Raw genomic sequence first — 19,392 nt, 5'->3', positions numbered from 1 at the left:
TCAAACAATCAGTCCAATTTGCTCCAGAAGCAAAACTGGAAAACTGGACCTGTAAGAGGTCCAGCAGCATTTCCGGCCCAAGAACATGGAAGAAAGCTCTGAAAATTGGTCAGGATGATCTACACTCATAGTGGAACATTTTTTATGAAGAAGTCGAAGGCTCATTCAGAAGTCTTGTTGGAGAAATAATTGAAGGAATAAAGGGGCAGAAACTGACCTAAAACCAGCTCAATATTCACATGTTCATGTTTCCTACCCACATGAAGAAAGCTAGATGCTTTTCTCTTTTTCCTTGGATATATTTTTCTTCTACAATCTCTTTAATAGATCATCACCACTTCCATGTTGCTGCACCTTCATGCTTTGCTTTCATTTCATCTTTTCTCTATCTTTTCCATATTTTACAAGTGAACTTAGATCTACTTTCATTATTTTTCTTCCACTCATCATTTCACTCTTCTTTTTCTTCCCTATATAAACACCTTCTCCTCTCATTCTAAGACACATTGACCCATTCACAACATCAAAACATCTCTAAGATGATCTAAGTTCTCTCTAGAGCAACCTCTCTAAGAGCAACTCCTCTCCTTCTCTTTCTCTTATCGGTGATCACACTTCTAGTCCTAGTCTTCTCAGAAGCCGACTTTCAGTGCCACCAAACCCTCTGTCAAAGTGCTTCGGTCCTAGTCTCCTCGGGAGCCGACGGTAGTGCCGCGACCACAACGGTTACAGAACCAGCCAAGCAAGGGTAACGCCCTAGCAACCCAGCCAAGCTAAAGTCACGCTTTAGCAAGTTCTCCCCACTTCCCGGTGATTTTCGCTCTACTCAACCTACAACGTTGAGTATCGATTTGGTGACGCAACAAGAAGATTAGCAAAAGTCCTCACCACGAGGCATAAAGAATCCCACGACGAGGTTGGTGCTCTCCTCGTTCACAATCACTTGAAAAGAAGTCAGGTCAAGGGACACCCCCGAACGGTGCTGGCACGCCCGCGCAAGAAAAGAGACTGTTGACCAGCTGCAGCAAAATTGGAGCCAAACAAGTAGGACACTTACGGATTGCGAAACAAGGTATACTCCTATGGAAAAATTATGTCTCACATTGTACTTCTCCGCTTGCAAGTTGCGACATTACATGTTATCCTTTACTACATGCATCATTGCTCAAACCTACCTGGTTAAGTACATGTTGTCGCGACCTATTCTAAGGGGTCGCATTGGCAAGTGGGTATTGGCTCTATCCGAATTCTCGCTACAATACGTTCCACAGAAAGCAGTGAAGGGACAGGCTATCGCAGACTTTCTGGCACATCACCCTATAGCGACAGCCACCGCAACTCGACCAGATTTGGCGCGCATTCCGGAGTACGCCATTTGGTATCAAGCCACCGTCTCTTTACAACCCTGGGTATTATTTTTCGATGGCTCCAGAACAGAAACATTAGCAGGAGCAGGGATTGTTCTGGAAAACCCAGCGGGTGATCGTTTCTCTTATTCTTTCCAATTGGAGTTTAAATGCACTAATAACCAAGCAGAGTATGAGGCCCTTATTATTGGCCTGGAAGTCTTACTGGAATTGGGAGTAAGGGACGTGCAGGTACGCGGTGACTCTTTGCTCGTGATCAATCAGCTTCAAGAGAAGTACAGGTGTGCAAGTTGTTTGCTCGTTCCATATTTGAATCGCGCCATTGAGCTTTTGGATCAATTTGATGACGCGGATTTGGAATACATACCCCGCGAGCGCAATTTCGCGGCCAATGAACTTGCCCAATTGGCTACAGGCATTACATTGAAGTATGGGGTTCGCGAGCGCATTCTGAAAGTCGAGCGCCGCACGCTGCCTTCGTGGCTCCCGCGGCCTGACCCGCCTGATGATTCGGTCGTCACAGTCCTGGAGCCTATTGACGTCGATTGGCGAATTCCGTTGATTGCTTACCTCAAACAACCAGATCCTACAGCCGATAGGAAGATTCGTTTTCTTGCGTTAAACTACTTCCTTAGGGGTGATGAGCTGCGACGACGAGGGGAAGAAGGCATAGACTTCCGGTGTGTCTATGGCCGCGAAGCAAAGCGATTAATGCGTGAAGCACACGCGGGAGTATGTGGGGCCCATCAAGTGGGTCCTAAGATGCGCTGGCATATCAGAAGACATGGGTATTATTGGCCTGGCATTTTGAAGGACTGTATCACGTTCGCGAAAGGATGCCAAGATTGCCAGGCACACGGCCCAGTGCAGCACATCCCCAACATTCCCATGCAACCTATTATTAAGCCTTGGCCTGCACGAGGTTGGGCATTGGACTTGATTGGGATGATTCACCCTCATTCCTCCCTCCAACACAAGTTCATCGTTGTGGCTACGGATTTCTTCACCAAATGGGTCGAGGCTGAGCCTTTGAAAGAGGCTTCAGGTGCTACCATTCGCCAATTTATTTTTCATAACATTATCTGCAGGTTTGGCATCCCTGAAGTGCTTGTCTCAGACAGGGGGGCATCATTCATGGGCGGTGAGGTAGAGAAACTTGTCAACGAATTGGGCATCCAATTCATCCACAGCACTCCATATTATGCTCAGTCCAACGGTCAAGCGGAGGCCAGTAACAAGATTATTATCACCCTTCTTAAGAAGATGCTTGTTGAAAACCCTCGCCTGTGGCATAACACGTTGTATGAGACACTATGGGCTTATCGCACCTCCAAGAGGAATCCCACTGCTACAACACCCTATGCACTAATGTTTGGTCATGACGCAGTCTTACCCTTAGAACTCAACGTTCAATCCTTGCGTGTCCAAGATCAGCATCACTTGATCGGCGAAGATTATGTCCAAGCGATGTGGCAAGAGCATGAAGACCTGAGTGAGCAGCGCTTAGCGGCTTTGGATAATTTAGTGATGGAAAAACAGTGTATCGCCCGCGCCTATGATAAGAGGACGCGTGGCCGTAGTTACAAAGAGGGTGACCTTGTTTGGAAAGCTGTTTTGCCTTTCGGTGAGAAATTAACCGGTCGTGGTAAATGGACTCCGCGCTGGGAAGGACCCTTTGTTGTTCACCGCATTCTGGAGCGTGGAGCCTTTCACCTCAAAGATTTGGACGGCGCCATCCATCGCAATCCCATCAACGGGCGAGTCCTGAAGAAATATTACCCTAGTGTTTGGGAATTCGAGGATCCCCCAAATCCACCTTCTTCCCAGACAGGGGGGCAACCATAGTCTTCATCGGTTCCCATCATCCATTCATACTCAGGCCTCTCCTGTGGCCTTAGTCTCATGCATTTGCTTCACCTACGAACACTGGGGGGCAACATTCTATATATGTAATGGCCTATACATGAGGCCTTATTTTAAGAATTATATGTAATGGCCTATACATGAGGCCTTATTTTATAACAGTTTTTTGAAAAATACTCAGAAACTTTCATTCGTAAAGTGGCTTTGCGGCCAGAAGCAGTACAAATCGAAACAATTACATTTGCGGTTTACAAGGCCAAAAGTGGCTTAAAAATCAAAAGAGTTGCAGATCTGCTTAGAATTTCTGGATCTTGTGGCGACAAAGGGGGCTGTGCTATGATCATGTATACTCTCCCTCTCTTCACCCACATCCCTCCTCTTATCTGAGTTGCAGCTGCTCTCATTTGTACCGGAGGCAGAGGGAAGGAAATAATCCATCCCAACCCTTCTAGTGGATTATCCTCCGGGATGGAGATGGTCTTCAGAGAGAGAGCGACTCACAACCACATCTACCTCCAGGGGAAAAACAGAAGTCTGACAGTCTATCCCCGGAGGTAGGCTGCGGAAGAAGAACAGTCGGCCTCGAGTGGCCTTTCGCCCTTCTCCCTCCTGCTCCACGCGAGAAATCTGAGGAGAGGGATCCCTCAGACTCTGGTTCCGCCGCGTTAGGAGCGCAGCGTGTTCTTCAGTCTAACTGAAACCGGGGAATCCCATCCGGATTTCCAGAGACCAAAGACATGCGGATGGACCTGAGATTAGGCCATAAGACCTACCCAGGCATTGAGATTAAGCCATAAAACCTAAGAATTTGGGGTTGAGGCTAAGATCGTGAGGAGAGGATTTTAGAAACAGAAGGAAGAGAAGTAGGGTTCGTGAAATTATTACTGGAGAAGCCATATTTGATTGAGTTTTTATTCTCCAAAGTACAGGTATTTATAGGACCAACTTTAGTGGCCTCAACTGTGCGATGGGCAGTTGAAGTATTTTCAACGCCATCAATAAGAGTATCAATGGAATTGAATGAAAGGATCTCGGAAATGAAGATAATTGAAAGCGCGTGGGAAGCGGGGCAAATTTCAAGGAGGTAACCGCTTTGTTTCGAGATTATCTTTTCAAACAGTTTCAACAGCAATAAAGGCAAATTAAACGCTAAACTGCCTGAAAATTTGAACATATATTTGGGCCAAGCGAGGTGGGCTAAATATTTAAATTATTAATAATATTATTGTTCATACAATTAATGGGCCTAAAATCAGAGGCCCAAAAGTCTCCGGCCTGCATGAGTCAAGCGGAGAAAAAGCTCGTCCAGTCGAAAGCTAGCATCCGCAGCAGCTTGTGCAGCTTGTTGGGCTGCTACACGAGCTTGAGCCAATTCTTGAGACAGCATCTCTTAGGCAGCAAGGGGTTGTTCTAATTGAGGCTCCGCATGGGCAAGCCTAGCAGTGACATCAGTTAACCGGGCCTGAAGAGCTTGAATCTGGGACCTCAGGTGGTTCCTCTCAAGTGTCAGATCCCTGATGAGATCAGCCTGGTCACCCAAGAAACCACGGGCAGTGTCAGTTTGATGAGTAAGGGTCTGGTAGTGTGTTTCGGTCTGCCTGGCTTGCGCGTTCGCGACCGCCCTCTCATTGAGCCCTTGCGGGAGATTCTGCAGCAGCTGGTCAACTTCTTGAAATTGATCTTTAGTGACAGCGCCCTCGCGAAGAAGCACCCTCAAATACTCCAAAACTCTCGCGGGCGCGCCAGGAATCAGAATATCAGGACCCAAGAGGCGACGAAGGCCTTCTCTGGCATCATCTACGACCCCAGGTGGAGTTACTTCGAGCACGCGAGCTAACCGTTCTAAAGTGGACGGAGTTGGTTGCTCAGCGACAGGGGCCTCAAGAGGCTCCGCGACAGGCATTACTTCTGGCACTGGTTCAGGAAGTTCTCCTATTTCCTCGGCTTCAATGACTTGGGGGGCATGGGGAGCAGGTTCCTGGCCAACCACATTAAGAACAGGTTCAGCAGGATCCTCGTTTGCTGTTTCTTCGGCTATCACTTCCGCGTTTGGACCCTAAAGGGAGACATCTTCAGAATAACCGAGTCGAGGGTAAAGATAAAACATTTGTGTTAAGAAAGGTACCTCTTCAATCGTTAGCTCGCGGAAATTTGCTGTTGGCGCTGGGGCAGTCTCACCAAAGGTTGGACCCGAATCAGGCGCTGTCGATTCCAGAAGGGGAATTGGTTCCTCGCGGAAGGTAGGAAGGAGCGACATCCTTTCTTCAACCTCAGGCGAGCTGTCGTCTATAACTTGTTCTGGGACTACAACCAACTGCATATTGTTTGCAGCATTGATCGCAGAGGAAGAGTCACCATTGGTTTCTTGAAATTGTGTGCCAGACACACTTTCACCAGCAGCAGAGGATCCTTCCCCAACTTGCCTCGAAAACCTACGACGAACCTGAAGCAGAGAAACGTTATAACACCATGCATAGCAAAACAAAGTATCAATGCTCACTTTAGAAGAGCACTACCAGTCGATCAGCGGTTAGTTCATCTTCTGCCCATGGATCTGTCCGGAAGACAGCGCGACTGCGTTTGCGCGCTAGAGCGGCAACGATCTATCAGAATTTAAGCAGAATCAAGTTAGATTTTGAAAAGGCTACTAAATTATACGTCCCAAAGAAGAGAATCCCTACAGTTTGAGGATTATCATCGTCAGAGGAAGTGTCCTCTACTTCAGGTTTGGTCACTTTTGCCTTCGGTTTAGCGGCTGGACCAGTGGCCGGAGAAACACCCACGATTGATTGAAGGCGTTGCGCGTCCTTGTTATAAATGTCAAGTTAGGGGAAAGAGTCGAAGTTGAAAATGATCAAGGAAACAACGAACATGCCAAGGCAATTACCTCTGGAGGGTGCTCGCGAATTACAATAGCAGCTTGAACCAAGCGCGGGGCTCGCGCGGGTCGCGGACCCGGTTTCGGGTAGTGGCGGTCTTGCTTCATCTTCATGAAAGCGAGCAAGTTCTTCAGTATCAGCATCGTAAGGATATCTCAATTCTTCAAAGATGGCCGCAAAGAGTTCGTCATCCCTTTGCCTCCAGCAGTTAACAGAGACTTCCTTCCACCATTGATCATAATCTTCAGCGATTCCATCCACGGGGATGATATTATCAGCCCAGCCAGGGAGATCGACCAGTACAAGCATACTTTGTTCTGGCAGAGGTCCATCTGAGGGACCAATTCGGCGCCAAGAGGTATTGTAATTCCAGGCATCGTAGAGGGGAAATGGCACCAGTTGGATAAGACCAAACTGGCGAGCAAAATGGTTGGGAGCATAAAGCTCGTAACTAAGTTCGTCAGCAGCGAGCCTGATGTCTGAACAAGAGATCGCACGGCGGAAAGCCAAGCGCGCGCGATCATTATAATTAGGAGCCCCAGGAAGGAACCCATTTTCAAGAGGAGCGGGGAATCTCCTACTAAGTATTAGATCGCAGTAGGGCATTTCGTGCAGGAGGTACAAATATGAGAAACACTCAGAATAGGGTGGAGATATGTACCTCGCCTCGCGACAAAACCATTGACCAAGAAGGGCATCAGCCGGTGGTAGTAGTGAAATGTCGTCGCGGCGGAAGAATGGAAAATAAGTTTGAATCCAGAAATCAAGGATCCAAAAAGGGCCAGAAATGCTAGTCTCAAAAGGATGCATCGTGGCCTGATATAGAGTACGGTAGAGGGCACCCAACACTGGTTGTCCTAACCCCACGCGGCGGCCATTGTAGAGGGCCGTTGCTAGAAGAGTCCAAGCACCAGTGGGCTTACAGGAGGAAGTGCAAAATATGAACTTACAGAGCCAATACTCCAGAAAAGCAATGCCACCAGTCGCATTGCACTCTTTGCGATAGTAAGCCAACCACCGAGGGTAAGAGCCGCTATGAGCACCGCAACCAGTTTGGTCCATAGTTGAGGTGAAGGTGTCAGAGTCGAATTGGCCATGCAGGTAGGGCTCGCCATCGATGGGCAATCCTGTAATGGTGAGGATATCCAACAAGGTTATACTCATTTGACCAAATTGAAAATCCAAAGTGTTGGTAGCAGTATGCCAAAAGCAAAGGAAGGCAGCGAGTGGTGAGCGATTCCCACCGCGAGGAAGGCGAAAGCATAAATCGATAGTGTGGGTAACACCTACCTCGTTCCAGCGAGCCAAATCTCGGGTTCTTACTTCACAATACCAGGAAAGCTCATCTTCGCTAATTTGGACGGCCAATGCCCTATTTTTACTCGATGATTCTGCGCACCCCAACTGCTGAAATCTGCAGGGGTCCTCCGGAGGACCTGAATGGGCCGACGAATGGGCAGGCTATAGAGGGTAAGTGCGTCAGCAGGAATGGAATCTCGCGGTGCCGGACCCAGTCCGGCGTGATGGTTTGGAAGCCAGAGAAGCAGGGGCCTCTGGACGGAGGTATGGATACGACAGCGGCCACCGATGTTGGCTCCCCAAGTGCGAGCGACGTTGTCAGTGAGCTCTTCTTCCTGATCGATGATCACCTTCTTTGGGGGAGCCATTTCTGGGTTTCTGCAAAGTGGGTATGGAGCGAGAGGTTTATGGGTTTAGGAGACTGGAAGGGTTTCTGATGTGACAGGTCTCTAGTTGGCTGCGGTATTTAAATAAAAGATTTTGTGAAGGAAATGATGAGACGAAAGGACGTTTTGCCAAGCGAATAGACGCAACCTTCATTAATGACATCGTTTCGATCACCAGCCGTGTCGTTTTAGTCCCCTTCTATCAGTTACATCTTAGCGGGCCTGATATCGGGGCCTGGGGGGCAATGTTTGAGCCCAAAAGTAATTTTGGCAAGATCCTTTAGTGGATTTAGCGCAGCGGGCCGATACCTACGGCCCAAAAATAAGCCTACTCGGGTTTGGGTTACAGCTTCACCCATTCCGTGATCCATAAGGAAAACGAAACCTTATTGGAGTCGGGTAGCGGGGATTGAATAGGAAACTTCAACCAATAATCCTTCTATGGCAAGGAGCAGTCGAAACCCTAGGTATATATACCAGGTTTCAAGGACGAGTAAAGGACCTCTCTCAAATCAATCAATCCTAGCGATTACAAAGCCTCCCCGGAGCAAACCTTCAACCTCGTTGAAACCCGGTGACCGCGCGCCAGTTCCAGTCTCTCCAAGAGCCGACTGTCAGCATCACCAGATCAACCCGGCGACCGTACTTCCAGTCCCAGTCTCTCCAAGAGCCGACTGCCAGTGCTACTGCCACCGTTACTACCAGCGAAGCAAGGGTAACGCCCTCGCAACCAGCGAAGCTAAAGTCACGCTTTAGCAAAACTCGTGCTTTCTCAGAACTTCCCAGTGATTGCTCTGCTCAGCCTACAACGTTGAGTATCGATTCGGTGACGCGAAGAGATCACAACCAAAGTCCTTATCCGTAAGGCAAGAAGTCCTTTCTCGGAAGGCATAGAAAAGAACCTAGTGGCGAGGTTGGTGCTCTCCTCGTCCACAACGCTTGAAGAAGAAGTCAGGTCAAGGGACTCCCCCGACGACTGCACCCCACGGTGCTGGCACGCCCGCGCAATCACAGCAGCAAAAGAGACAGTTTGCAGGCCAACTGGTTTCCGCGTCAAACACAAGGTTACAAAGAAAGAGGTTGAATTACACCGTGGATGGAAGATGGAGATGGATGCTTGACGTTTGGATCCTTGAAGCTTGAAAGCAAGTCTTCAATGGTGGATGATGGGTGAATTGCTCACGGTTTCTTCTTCTCTTCTTCGGCCTTGCTTGAAATCCTTGGGGTGCACTAGAGGATGGAGAGAGAGAGAGAGAGAACTTCACTGCTTCTATGTGTATTTTCTGAATTATGGGGTGTGGAACTCTTGACGTTAAGAGTAGGGGAGTATATATAGGGGACGGCAAGAGCTTCATGATTCTTCTATTATTTTCCCAATGAATTTTCTGAAAATGCCACATAGCTCATCCAATGATAATATGCCAAGTAAGCTTTAATGTGTTGTCCAACCAATCCCGTAGTGCCATGTCACCTTTGGTGTGTCATTCATCCAATCAAAACTCTCCAAAATAAGTTTATAATCCCTTAATATATATTTGCCGAAATATCTATGAATTAAATCTGATTTATTTCCTTATTTTCGGCCAAAATTCCTTTAGGGAATGTAGGGATGAACCTAGACTTGTTTTGAGCATTCACCCTTCCTTAAAACTCTCCAAACCTTATCTCCAACGTCACCCTTGATTTCCTCTTGAGATTTTCACGTTAACTTCCTTATCTCCACGGCAAAATCAGTTTTAATTCTCCAAGAATATCTTTTATTTGTTGCACACACTCCTCCTTTCCTTAAAAATCTCCCTTGAATATTTCCAAACGTAATCTCTTATTCTTTTCTTGATTTTTCACGTTGGCATCACACATTCTCTCTCCCTTTTCACGGAAATCACCATAAGTCTTTCAAAAATATCTCTTTTCCCTTAAAAATCTCCCTTGAATTACTCCAATCGAAATCTTCAATCAATCTCCTTGATTTTCACGTTGGCTCCTTCTTTCTCTCTTGGCTTTTCACGGCAAACCACATATACTATCCCAAAAATATCTCACATGCATCACAAAACCCTAATTCCAATGGGCCTTATCCATTTTGCCGAAAATCCAAAGTCTCTTGAGAGTTCTTGGGCCTTCATGCGTCACCTTCACGCCATGTAGTCTCCTAGTGCTTCCAGGAACCTTCCTCCAATGTCAACTTCCTTTATTTTTCTGCTCATGCTTCCTTGTTTGCTCAGGAGTCTTGCTGTGACAAAGTTTCCTTTTCTGGACAGGGTCTCCTGGCTGGACCAGGAAAACTTCATTTCTTCGTTTCAGCTCATTTATGCAGTTCTGGAGCTCCCTCCAACGTTCTTGAGTTCATTTCCACTTGTTTGCTCCAAGGACCTGAAAATAGAAACTATTACTAAAAATAGAAATTTTCCTAAAACGAAAATAGAAACTTTCCAAAAAATGAAAAATAGAAACTTCCTAAAAGTGAGAAATGGAAACTTTCCTAAACTAAAATGGAAACTTGCTAAAAACAGGAAAAAGAAACTTTCCTAAACTAAAAGGATTCATTTAAGGAAATAACTAAGTAAATATGAGGAAATAACTATTAAAACGTCGCATTAAAATGCTCCTATCATCATTCCACCAACCCAGAGTCAAAGGCACAATTTCATGAGCTGATTTACATTCTTCATCCCAGATCCGTGAATTCCTGTTTCTCCAAGTAGCCCAAATCAACATTAACAAAGGAGAAAAGGCCGCAGGAGCAAGTGTATAGATAGCAATCAACCAATCCGCTACACAGGATGCATTAGTAAGAGTTGGGATATCAGCCACGTGAAGAATACTTACTGCATGATCGAGGACAATCCCGAAGAGCATGGATAGGAGATTCCACTTCTTCATCACAAAATGGGCATTGGGTATCAATATCAATACCTCTTTCGCTAAGCCGACTTCGTGTAGGAAGAATATTGGAAGCTGCCTTCCAGGCACACACCTTCACATTCCCTGGTCCCGGAGCTTACCAAAGTTGCTTCCAGAGAATAGCACTAGAATTAGGAGTAGAAGAATCATCCTCCAGAATTCTACTCCTAGCAATATGATACGCAGACCTCACAGTAAACTTGCCCTTCTTATCACCTCCCCAAATCCACCGATCCCCATGGTTGTGGGGACTCAAAGGTAATGCCTGAATCTTCTGCACGATATGTGGTGGAAATAATGTAGATAAAAGCAGTAAATTCCACACACCTGGGGAAAGAAGCAAATCGGCCACCACCGTAGCGTTTGCTGACTGATAGGAACTTAGGTCTTCTCCCATTAGCCATGGGTCGGACCAAATATTGGTGGACAAACCATGTCCAACATGGCGACGGATACCGGCCCGAAGAATATCTCTGCCCTGTAAAATACTCCTCCAAGCATAAGAGAGCTGGTCACCCAAGGAGGCTTCCCAAAAATTACAGTGGGGAAAATAAATAGCTTTGAGCAACTGCCCGATTAACGAATCTGGATTTTGAAGGAGCCGCCATCCTTGTTTCGCTAACATAGCCAGATTAAAAGCAAATAAGTGGCGAAACCCCATACCTCCCATGCTTTTTGGTTTGCATAACATCCCATGCGCGCCAGTGCTTAGCCCGTTTCTCTTCCGTACTACCCCACCAAAATTGGGCACACAGTTGATGAAGCTCCTGAATAAGGGATTGAGGTAGCAGATAACAATTCATTGTGTAGAGAGGCATTGCCTGAGCCACCACATTAGAATTTCCTTTCCTGCACTACTCAATAATTTAGATCTCCAGCCTGTTAGCTTCTTAGATAACTTATCTTTAATAAATGAAAAAGTCTCAGTCTTGGACCGTCCCACAAGAGTTGGAATACCTAGATACTTTTCATGTTTCGACACCACCTGTACCCGCAAAATTTGTGCCAAGTTGTCACGCAGATGGGGAAGAACACTACCACTAAACACCACATTACTTTTCTGTAGATTCACTTGCTGACCGGATGCTCTCTCATAGGTATTAAGCAAGTGATGAATCCTATGACAATCCTCAGGGCTGGCAATGGAATACAGCATACTGTCATCAGCAAAGAGTAGATGACTAACCATAGGTGCTCCATCACAAATACGAAGACCCTGCCAACCTCCATTCAACACCGCATGAGAGATAAGAGCAGATAAGCCCTCAGCACACAAAAGGAATAAATAGGGTGAAATAGGGTCCCCTTGCCGTAATCCCCATTGAGAAGCAATAAACCCCTTAGGTGCACCATTAATAAGAAAAGAATAGCGTACCGTAGAAAGGAAAAACATGATTAGGTCAACCCATTGAGTAGCATAGCCCATCTTTAACATGATCTGACGCAAGAAGCTCCATTCTAGCCTGTCATAGGCCTTGCTAATATCTAATTTGAGGGTCAAAAACTCTTCTTGTTCACGCCTGAGCTTATGCATATAGTGGGCCATTTCCGAGGCCACCAGAGTATTGTCAGAAATCAACCTGTCAGGCACAAACGCACTCTGTTGGGGGGAAAATAATGGCCGGTAAAAAGTTTTTTAATCTGTTAGCCACAACCTTGGAAGCAATCTTGTACAACACATTGCATAGAGCTATGGGTCTCAAATGTGACATAGTTGTCACCTCCTTGACTTTTGGGATTAACACGACATGAGTAAAGTTCAAATCTGGGAGCATCTCCATCCTTGTCAACATCGAGATGACCGCATTGCTAACCTCCTGCCCTACCAAATCCCAATATTTCTGAAAGAAAACAGAGACATGCCATCAGGCCCCGGTGCCTTAGAAGGATGCATTTGGAAAAGCGCCTCATGGACCTCCTTTGTGGTATAAGGGGCCAACAGAGAAGCATTCATAGACGCAGTAATTCTAGGTGAGATGGCCTGGAGTACAGTATCCTGAGCTACCAAATCAGAGGGTTGGGAGCTAAAAACTGACTGAAAATATTCCAAAACAACTTTCTCTATCCCTGGAGAAGACTCCTGCCATGTACCCTCCTGGTCAAAGAGCCCTTTAATTCTATTCTTCTGACGACGATTAGAAGCTCGTTTATGAAAGTATCTTGTATTTCTGTTTCCTTCCTTAAGCCAAATAGCTCTTGATCATTGGCGCCAGTAAGTTTCATCAATAGACATTAACTCATGTAGCTTTTTAGACAGCTGCAACTTGGCCTCGTGGTCAACCGGGTCAAAAGGTTTCTGCAACAAGTCTTTGAGCTGTGACCGAATCACGTCCACTTCAATCCTGCGGCTCTAAAACACAGTCCGATCCCAGGCAAGTAGCTGTTGGCCAACCCCCTTAATTTTTCGACAGATATGCAACATAGGATCCCCTGTATTAGGTACATTCCAGGCTTCCTCTACCTTCTGAGAAAAACCGTCATGGGTGCACCACATCTCCTCAAACCGAAACTGTCTTCTCCGTCGCTCATGCACCGGTGGAACACATCGTACTTCTAGTAATAGAGGAACATGGTCAAACCGGCTAGGATGCAAATGTACGACTCTCGAAAAACCGAAAGCAGCCCACCATGTCGAGGAAGCAGTGCATCTGTCCAACCTTTCTTTCGTCCCAAAATCACACCAAGTATACAACCCTCCAACAGCCCCCATGTCTTCCAAATGACAGTCTGTCAATGCTTGACAGAAGGCCTGCATCTGCCCCAGATTCCGAAGCCTTCCACCTGATTTCTCCCCCAACTCCAAAATCTCATTAAAATCCCCTGCAACAACCCACCTCTCTAGCGGATCCCGAGCTAAGGACCTAAGCAAATCCCACGAGTTATGACGCTGCCCGGTCTCCGGGTGTCTGTAGAAACAGGTGAAACGCCATTCCACTTGGTCTGGACCCTTCACAATCGCATCAATGAAGTAGCGATCAACCATTCTGACATTGACGGAGATGGAGGCATCCCACAACAAAGCCAAATCGCCTGCTCTGTCAACACGATCGAAGTGAGCAATCTGAGAAAGGCTAGTCGATTTTAAGAGCGACTGGTGCTGCAGTTTTGTGCAGTGAGTCTCGCTGAGAAAAACCAAAGAAGCCTTGTGCTTTTGTATCAACGACTTGAGGGCATAACGAGTTCTGTTATTCACTATCCCTTGACAGTTCCAAATCAAGCAGTTCATGATGACGGGAACAAGGTGACAATCACCCGCTGAAGCCGGCAAACGACACTGCAGAAAACCCTACGAACTGGAGGCGCAAACCCTAGGTCCGAAAAGTTCTCCCTACCAAACCAAATAGTATTGAACAGGCATCCTAGCCAATGCCCTCTTATCACTTCGGTATGTTGCTATATTTACCACAAATCACAGCAGTATTAAAACTTTTTTTATTTTATTTTTAATCAATAATGAAATTTCATTAAGCCACAGCGGCAAGCAACGAAGAGCAGATACAACAGAACAGAAGCTGGATAAGAGAGACCGAGAACAGCACAAAAGCAAATGAGGCAATAGCCTCACTCCTAACTACAAGTAGGCCCTGGAAGACCATCATTCCTTAAAATAGAACTCAAAGAGGTTGGAGGCCTGTCGGCCCAATCCTGAGAGCACAACCTCAACTTGGCAAGCTTCACCGCGGCATCTGCAACACGGTTTGCTTAACGAGGGATCCAATTCCACTTGATCCCGCTAAATAAAGTTTTCAGTTGAGTCACCTTGTTGATCATTGGGGAGATTCTCCAATTTGGGGTGACAGAAGGGTTGTCAAGAGCAAGTAAGACCTCCTCGCAGTCTCCTTCTAAGATGATATTCTGGAGCTTCAAATACGCAGCTAGCTGAAGACCTTTCACCACTGCTTCAGCTTCAGATTTCATTGCAGAATTGAGAATTTCATGATACTAGCTCCGGCCAAAGAGTGGCCCCTGTGATTCCTGATAATAACCCCGATACCGCTATTATGATCGTTCTTATCCCAGGCTCCATCCACGGCAGTATTACCATACATTGGGATTCCGGCATCTATTTTCCTCAATGGATGAGTCTAGTTTTCTTGGTCTATTGCATTCAGATTACCGTAAATTCATTCTTCTTTTCTATTGGTCTTTGTAGGAATCCGATGAAGATACTGATCCCAACAATTAACGATGGTGCATTGAAGATCATCACTCAAGTCCATGAAGATGAAGCACCACCACCTTACCTGCACAAGCTTGACTTTAAAAAGGTCAGTAATTCTATCCTTCATCATTCCATTATTTGAAGTAGCTGGTTTTACATTCAAATAACGTGCTGCTCTTTTTTCTTTTAAGAACACACACTACAAGAAATATAGAAAACTGAGAATGTGGTGTCCCAATTGTCGTTTTTGTTTACTAATTTGCTTGCCTGCATCTCAAAATATCAATCACAATCTACACAAAATGGATTTGTTGCTTTGCATATTATTTTTCCTTGTGGTCAAATGTATTTTCAAAGCAATCAGCCTCTTCCAACTTTACCTCAGAAACCAAAAATTTTCCCTTCAGAAAAGCAGGTATTGGAAACTATGAGTAGAGGGAATTGCTTTAATGCTATGGTATGGGTTACAATAGAACAAATGCATCTAATATTCGCTTGTACTCTGTATATGGCCATATCAAAGATGCAGATGCTATTGGTCATAATTGGTCCTCTACTGGACCTTTGTACTTGTATTGTAATAATGTGTTACTAGTCCTGAACTATGATAAAATCTAAGACTACTTAATTTCAATCAAGATTCTCTAAGAGAGGAAACTGAGTGATGATTGTGATTAGAGAGTTCTGAAGTATATTGAAACTCAGATCTCTAGCTACTTAATGAGTTAATGAAATAATGATCTAAATTTGTCGAGAATTGAAGGACAATATATTCGTGTTATTGAGCTCTTCTAAAGGTTATGTAAATTATGAAGAAGATTGAGGTGCTTTGTTGATTTACATGAGGCAATAATTTTTCACTCCATCACCAACCGTAGACATGAACAAATTTTCTGCCAAAATAAAGCACATTTTATGGGCTATCTGTCCATTCTTTACAACATGCTATTCCCTCATCCATATTAATTACCAGATGTGTATATGTTCTTTAAGGGTTGAAAGCAGTTTATTACACCATGCTTTGCACCATCCATATGTCAAATACTACAGCACAAAATGTGGATAAGTTACAGATGTCCAGAAGGATTATTACACAAACCTCATTCAAGTAGCATCGTCATCTTGAGGCATACTAATCAGTGTGCAAGTAAAATGGGATAGGAAAAATGAAACCCATACTCACTATCTTTGTGGTTTCAAAAAGATAGAAATGGAACCCATACTCGGTATCTCAATGATTTCAAAAGGATTTTTATGTGTCCCTAGATATATATACTGACATGTGTAAACAAAAGGCAAACGATTGGATTTTGATATGTTTTAACGTTTGCAGGGACATCGTTGTGCTATATATAAATCATATTGCCCCCAGTGGCTTATTGCAATGGAGGTAATAATGTATCTTTGATTTTCAGATTTATGCATATCATGTAAGACCCTTGAATGAAGAAGCTCTGTTGTTGAGTGTGAAAGCATTTGAACCATTGTTCTTGACCTTTCCTTTTTCTAAGACTTGCACTTTAATTACCCTCTTTAGAAGTCTGGACTGTGCCCTGTACAGTTACTGGTTAAGGAATGCTCGGTCGTTGCCTGCCGAACCCTCCACAACAACTTAAGGTCCAGTAGGAAATTAGTACAGAATACTATGAAGTGTAATTGGTAGCCAGCCTCTAAAGGCTATGAAGAGGTTCATTAATCAACCACTGAATATACTAAACAGTGTTTGAATTATATATATAAGGTTCTAACTTTATAGGGGAAGTTTTTGTCATTATCATAATAGTTAGATGCTTAAACACACTGTTGTGTAGCTACTTCTCTTATATTGTGGTACTAGAATCTTCCTAATTCAATTTCGTTGTACTAAACATGATATATATTCCAAGACTAACTTGCCTTGAATATTTTGACTTTTCTTTAATAATTATCTTAGTTCTTTCCTAATATGGCACTTTTCTTTTGTATATAACGGTATAAACCCCATTAGGACTTCTCTCTACATTCCTCAGTAGATGAATTTGTATAGTTGATCTTTGCACAAACGTTTGATTTGTCCACATTAGTTCCTCTTTTGTTTTCTGAAGCTGTTTATATCTTAATTTCTCTGGTTGGCAGATTTGGGTTTATGGGAACAATTTTGAGTCATTTCTTGCTGCTGTGGTGGTTTTGGAGAACAGGACAGCTCGTTGAACATCATTTCATCGATGACTGTGGATCATTGTGTCAAACTCTGATGGCAAAATATGAACTTTGGGTGAGGTATATATATAGTAGGAAACAGCAAGCTAGTATGTTGATAATTGTCTAAATTCCCTGCCGCTAATTTCATGCATGCACTACCGTAATGTTTACTCATCTAGTCATCTGACATGGAATGCATTCCTACAGTTCGAGAGGATACATGCAAGATTGGCTGTCCCACTGTCTGTGCGGCTGCTGAAATTACAGAGTAAATCTCAGCCCTCATCAGCTAATACCAAATGTCATGTGTGGATACAGTAACTCCATTTGTTGAAATCTAGTTTATGTGTCGCGTCTACTGCTGCCTTCTTAGAAGATGAGTCAGTTTCGAGTCTTTATGGCAGTGTTGTGGTGTTGCCTCACATGCTGCACGGTGCACCTAATAATGCCACGACAACAGGACGCAAACCTCTCTACAGAGGTAGCGGTTCGTGATTGAAGATAGCGTCTTCTCAGAAAGGTTTGGTGATTGGTCAATCAGCAGTCATGAAAGATGATGATGAAGACCTTGAAAGTGGAAAACCAGTTGCATTCCCTTCAGAGAATAATCTCAAAGTTATTTTCTAGTCCCAGTGTGTGATGACTAAAGTTTCCTGCTGCCTTCCATTCTTGGTGACTCGCATGGCATATTCCTGACTGTCTAGGCTTCTTGATGCTTGTTCTGATGGATGAATTATTACTCACCTTGCTGATTCAGGGATGCTTGTTGCTCAATCTTCTTGCTATGTCTTCGACTTACTCGCTATAGATTTTGTCTTTCTAATTTGATCAGCTGCATTTGTTTTTATTTTTGTTTAAAACTGCATGTTTATAGTTCTCTTCAACAGAGATGCATTAATATACTCCTTGCACACCATCCCCCCACGGCCATAAAAACAAGGGCCCTTGAAGAATGGTTGAGAAAGTTTTGTGTTCTTGCTACTCATAAAAGAAATTGAAGTTTTTTATTGCTCTAGGTTTCTGCCTGTATTTTGCGATTCAGATAGTAAGACAAATAATTTCTGACTACTTTATAAAGTCTAAGATAGATCTGGTATAGCCGTCATGCTCTAGTCAAAATGATCTCCACCGGCGTGACATCATAAGTTGTAGGTACATCACCTACCAGAACCACTATGCTCACCAATCAACTCTATTGACTTTGCTCCTTTTGAAATAATAAATTGTACAATATCACCATGAAAAATGTTCCCGAACGTGCTGAATATAACCCAGAGAAAACAGGAAAAACATAGCAAAAAGAAAAAAGAGAAAACAGGAAAGAAGAACAGAGAGCTTAAGGACAGAAGTGCTGGAGCTCAATAGCTGAAGTGCTCATCTTCCCAATCATCGTCTTCTCTTTTTGGGTCTGACATTTTCCAAGTCTTCAACATCCTCAGTTTTATCTATCATGTCCGAGGATTAAAATACTGGTTTCTACATATCTATCGGAATTTTGAAAAAAAAATAAAAATATTAGAAATAGCAAGGATATATCGAAAATATTATGGGAAATAAATTTTTGTTCAAGTAAAACCCTAATTTGTGTTTGGCCCAAACTCTAGGTTACTTGACCTCGTGGTAATAAGGTTTAATTAGAAGAATCTAGAGATTATATTTCATTGTATGATTCAGACTCTATGCATTGTAATCCTCTATATAAAGAGGCCCCTATTATCAATGAGAATACACATCGATTTCCTCTCAATTTCAGTTTCTCTACAACACGTTATCAGCACGAAACCCTAACCCTGAAACCCTAAATTCGTAGCCTTCAAATCCCAGAAACCACTGCCGCCCACCTTGAAGATCTCAACTCCAGGAGTCCAGAACCGGCGGCCCCACCCCCAGAACCAGCCGGAAAACCACCAAACCGGCCACCGGAAGTAGCGAAAATCCCTCTGCCCGGTTCAAAGCCTTCCTCCCAGCCTCCTGTAGCCATACTCCACCAGAAGCTGCAACCTGATCCCAGATTGCCGGAACCAGAAATCTTTTTCCCGAAACTGGCCAAAAGGACCCCAAACAGGCAACCAGAAGCTGTTCCATCTTGAACCGCCGACAGCCCTTCCAGATCATCCCACCCCCTGCTTCAGTCAGCCCAACCAAAAAGCAAGCCCAGAAGCAAGGAAACAGCCCTCGGCCCAGTGACGCAGCCCAACTGACATCAGCCTAGAGCCCCCCCCCCCCCCCCCCCACGTCAGCATCCAGTCAGCACACAGTCAGCTTGCCGCGTCATCGCCCACTTCAGCATCAGACTGCCACGTCAGCAACCGGTGCCACGTCAGCAGATCGGTCAACTCCGGTCAACACCG

At 44.7% G+C, this 19,392-nt stretch overlaps 1 protein-coding gene and 1 pseudogene across 2 annotated transcripts; both read left to right on the top strand.

Moving 5' to 3' along the window:
• The window catches only part of LOC133737273 (probable CoA ligase CCL6), a 256,961-nt pseudogene that overhangs the window by 117,395 nt on the left and 120,174 nt on the right, over window positions 1-19,392 (top strand).
• On the top strand, window positions 14,913-17,952 carry LOC133740646 (uncharacterized). 2 transcript variants are annotated; one of them, XM_062168589.1, is made up of 4 exons: window positions 14,913-14,966; window positions 16,194-16,250; window positions 16,976-17,114; window positions 17,249-17,952. In XM_062168589.1, exons 1-4 carry the CDS (start codon window positions 14,917-14,919, stop codon window positions 17,360-17,362), a joined length of 360 nt encoding a protein of 119 aa, XP_062024573.1. In that variant the 5' UTR covers window positions 14,913-14,916; the 3' UTR covers window positions 17,363-17,952. The 2 variants fall into 2 exon arrangements, with proteins under 2 accessions (XP_062024573.1, XP_062024574.1); XM_062168590.1 differs by having other exon boundaries at window positions 16,976-17,119.

The sequence above is a fragment of the Rosa rugosa genome, chromosome 3 (genome assembly GCF_958449725.1).
Source record: "Rosa rugosa chromosome 3, drRosRugo1.1, whole genome shotgun sequence".
In the NCBI taxonomy this organism is placed as follows: Eukaryota; Viridiplantae; Streptophyta; class Magnoliopsida; order Rosales; family Rosaceae; genus Rosa; species Rosa rugosa.
This window is presented reverse-complemented; position numbering and strand designations above follow the sequence as displayed.

What these genes read in the sequence shown, in the direction of transcription:
- LOC133740646 (XM_062168589.1), top strand. Translation starts at nt 14,917, where the DNA reads ATGAAGATGAAGCACCACCACCTTACCTGCACAAGCTTGACTTTAAAA. An exon ending in AGTGGCTTATTGCAATGGAG is followed by an intron (nt 16,251 to 16,975) that starts GTAATAATGTAT and finishes TCTGGTTGGCAG; the next exon opens with ATTTGGGTTTATGGGAACAA. An exon ending in TGGCAAAATATGAACTTTGG is followed by an intron (nt 17,115 to 17,248) that starts GTGAGGTATATA and finishes GCATTCCTACAG; the next exon opens with TTCGAGAGGATACATGCAAG.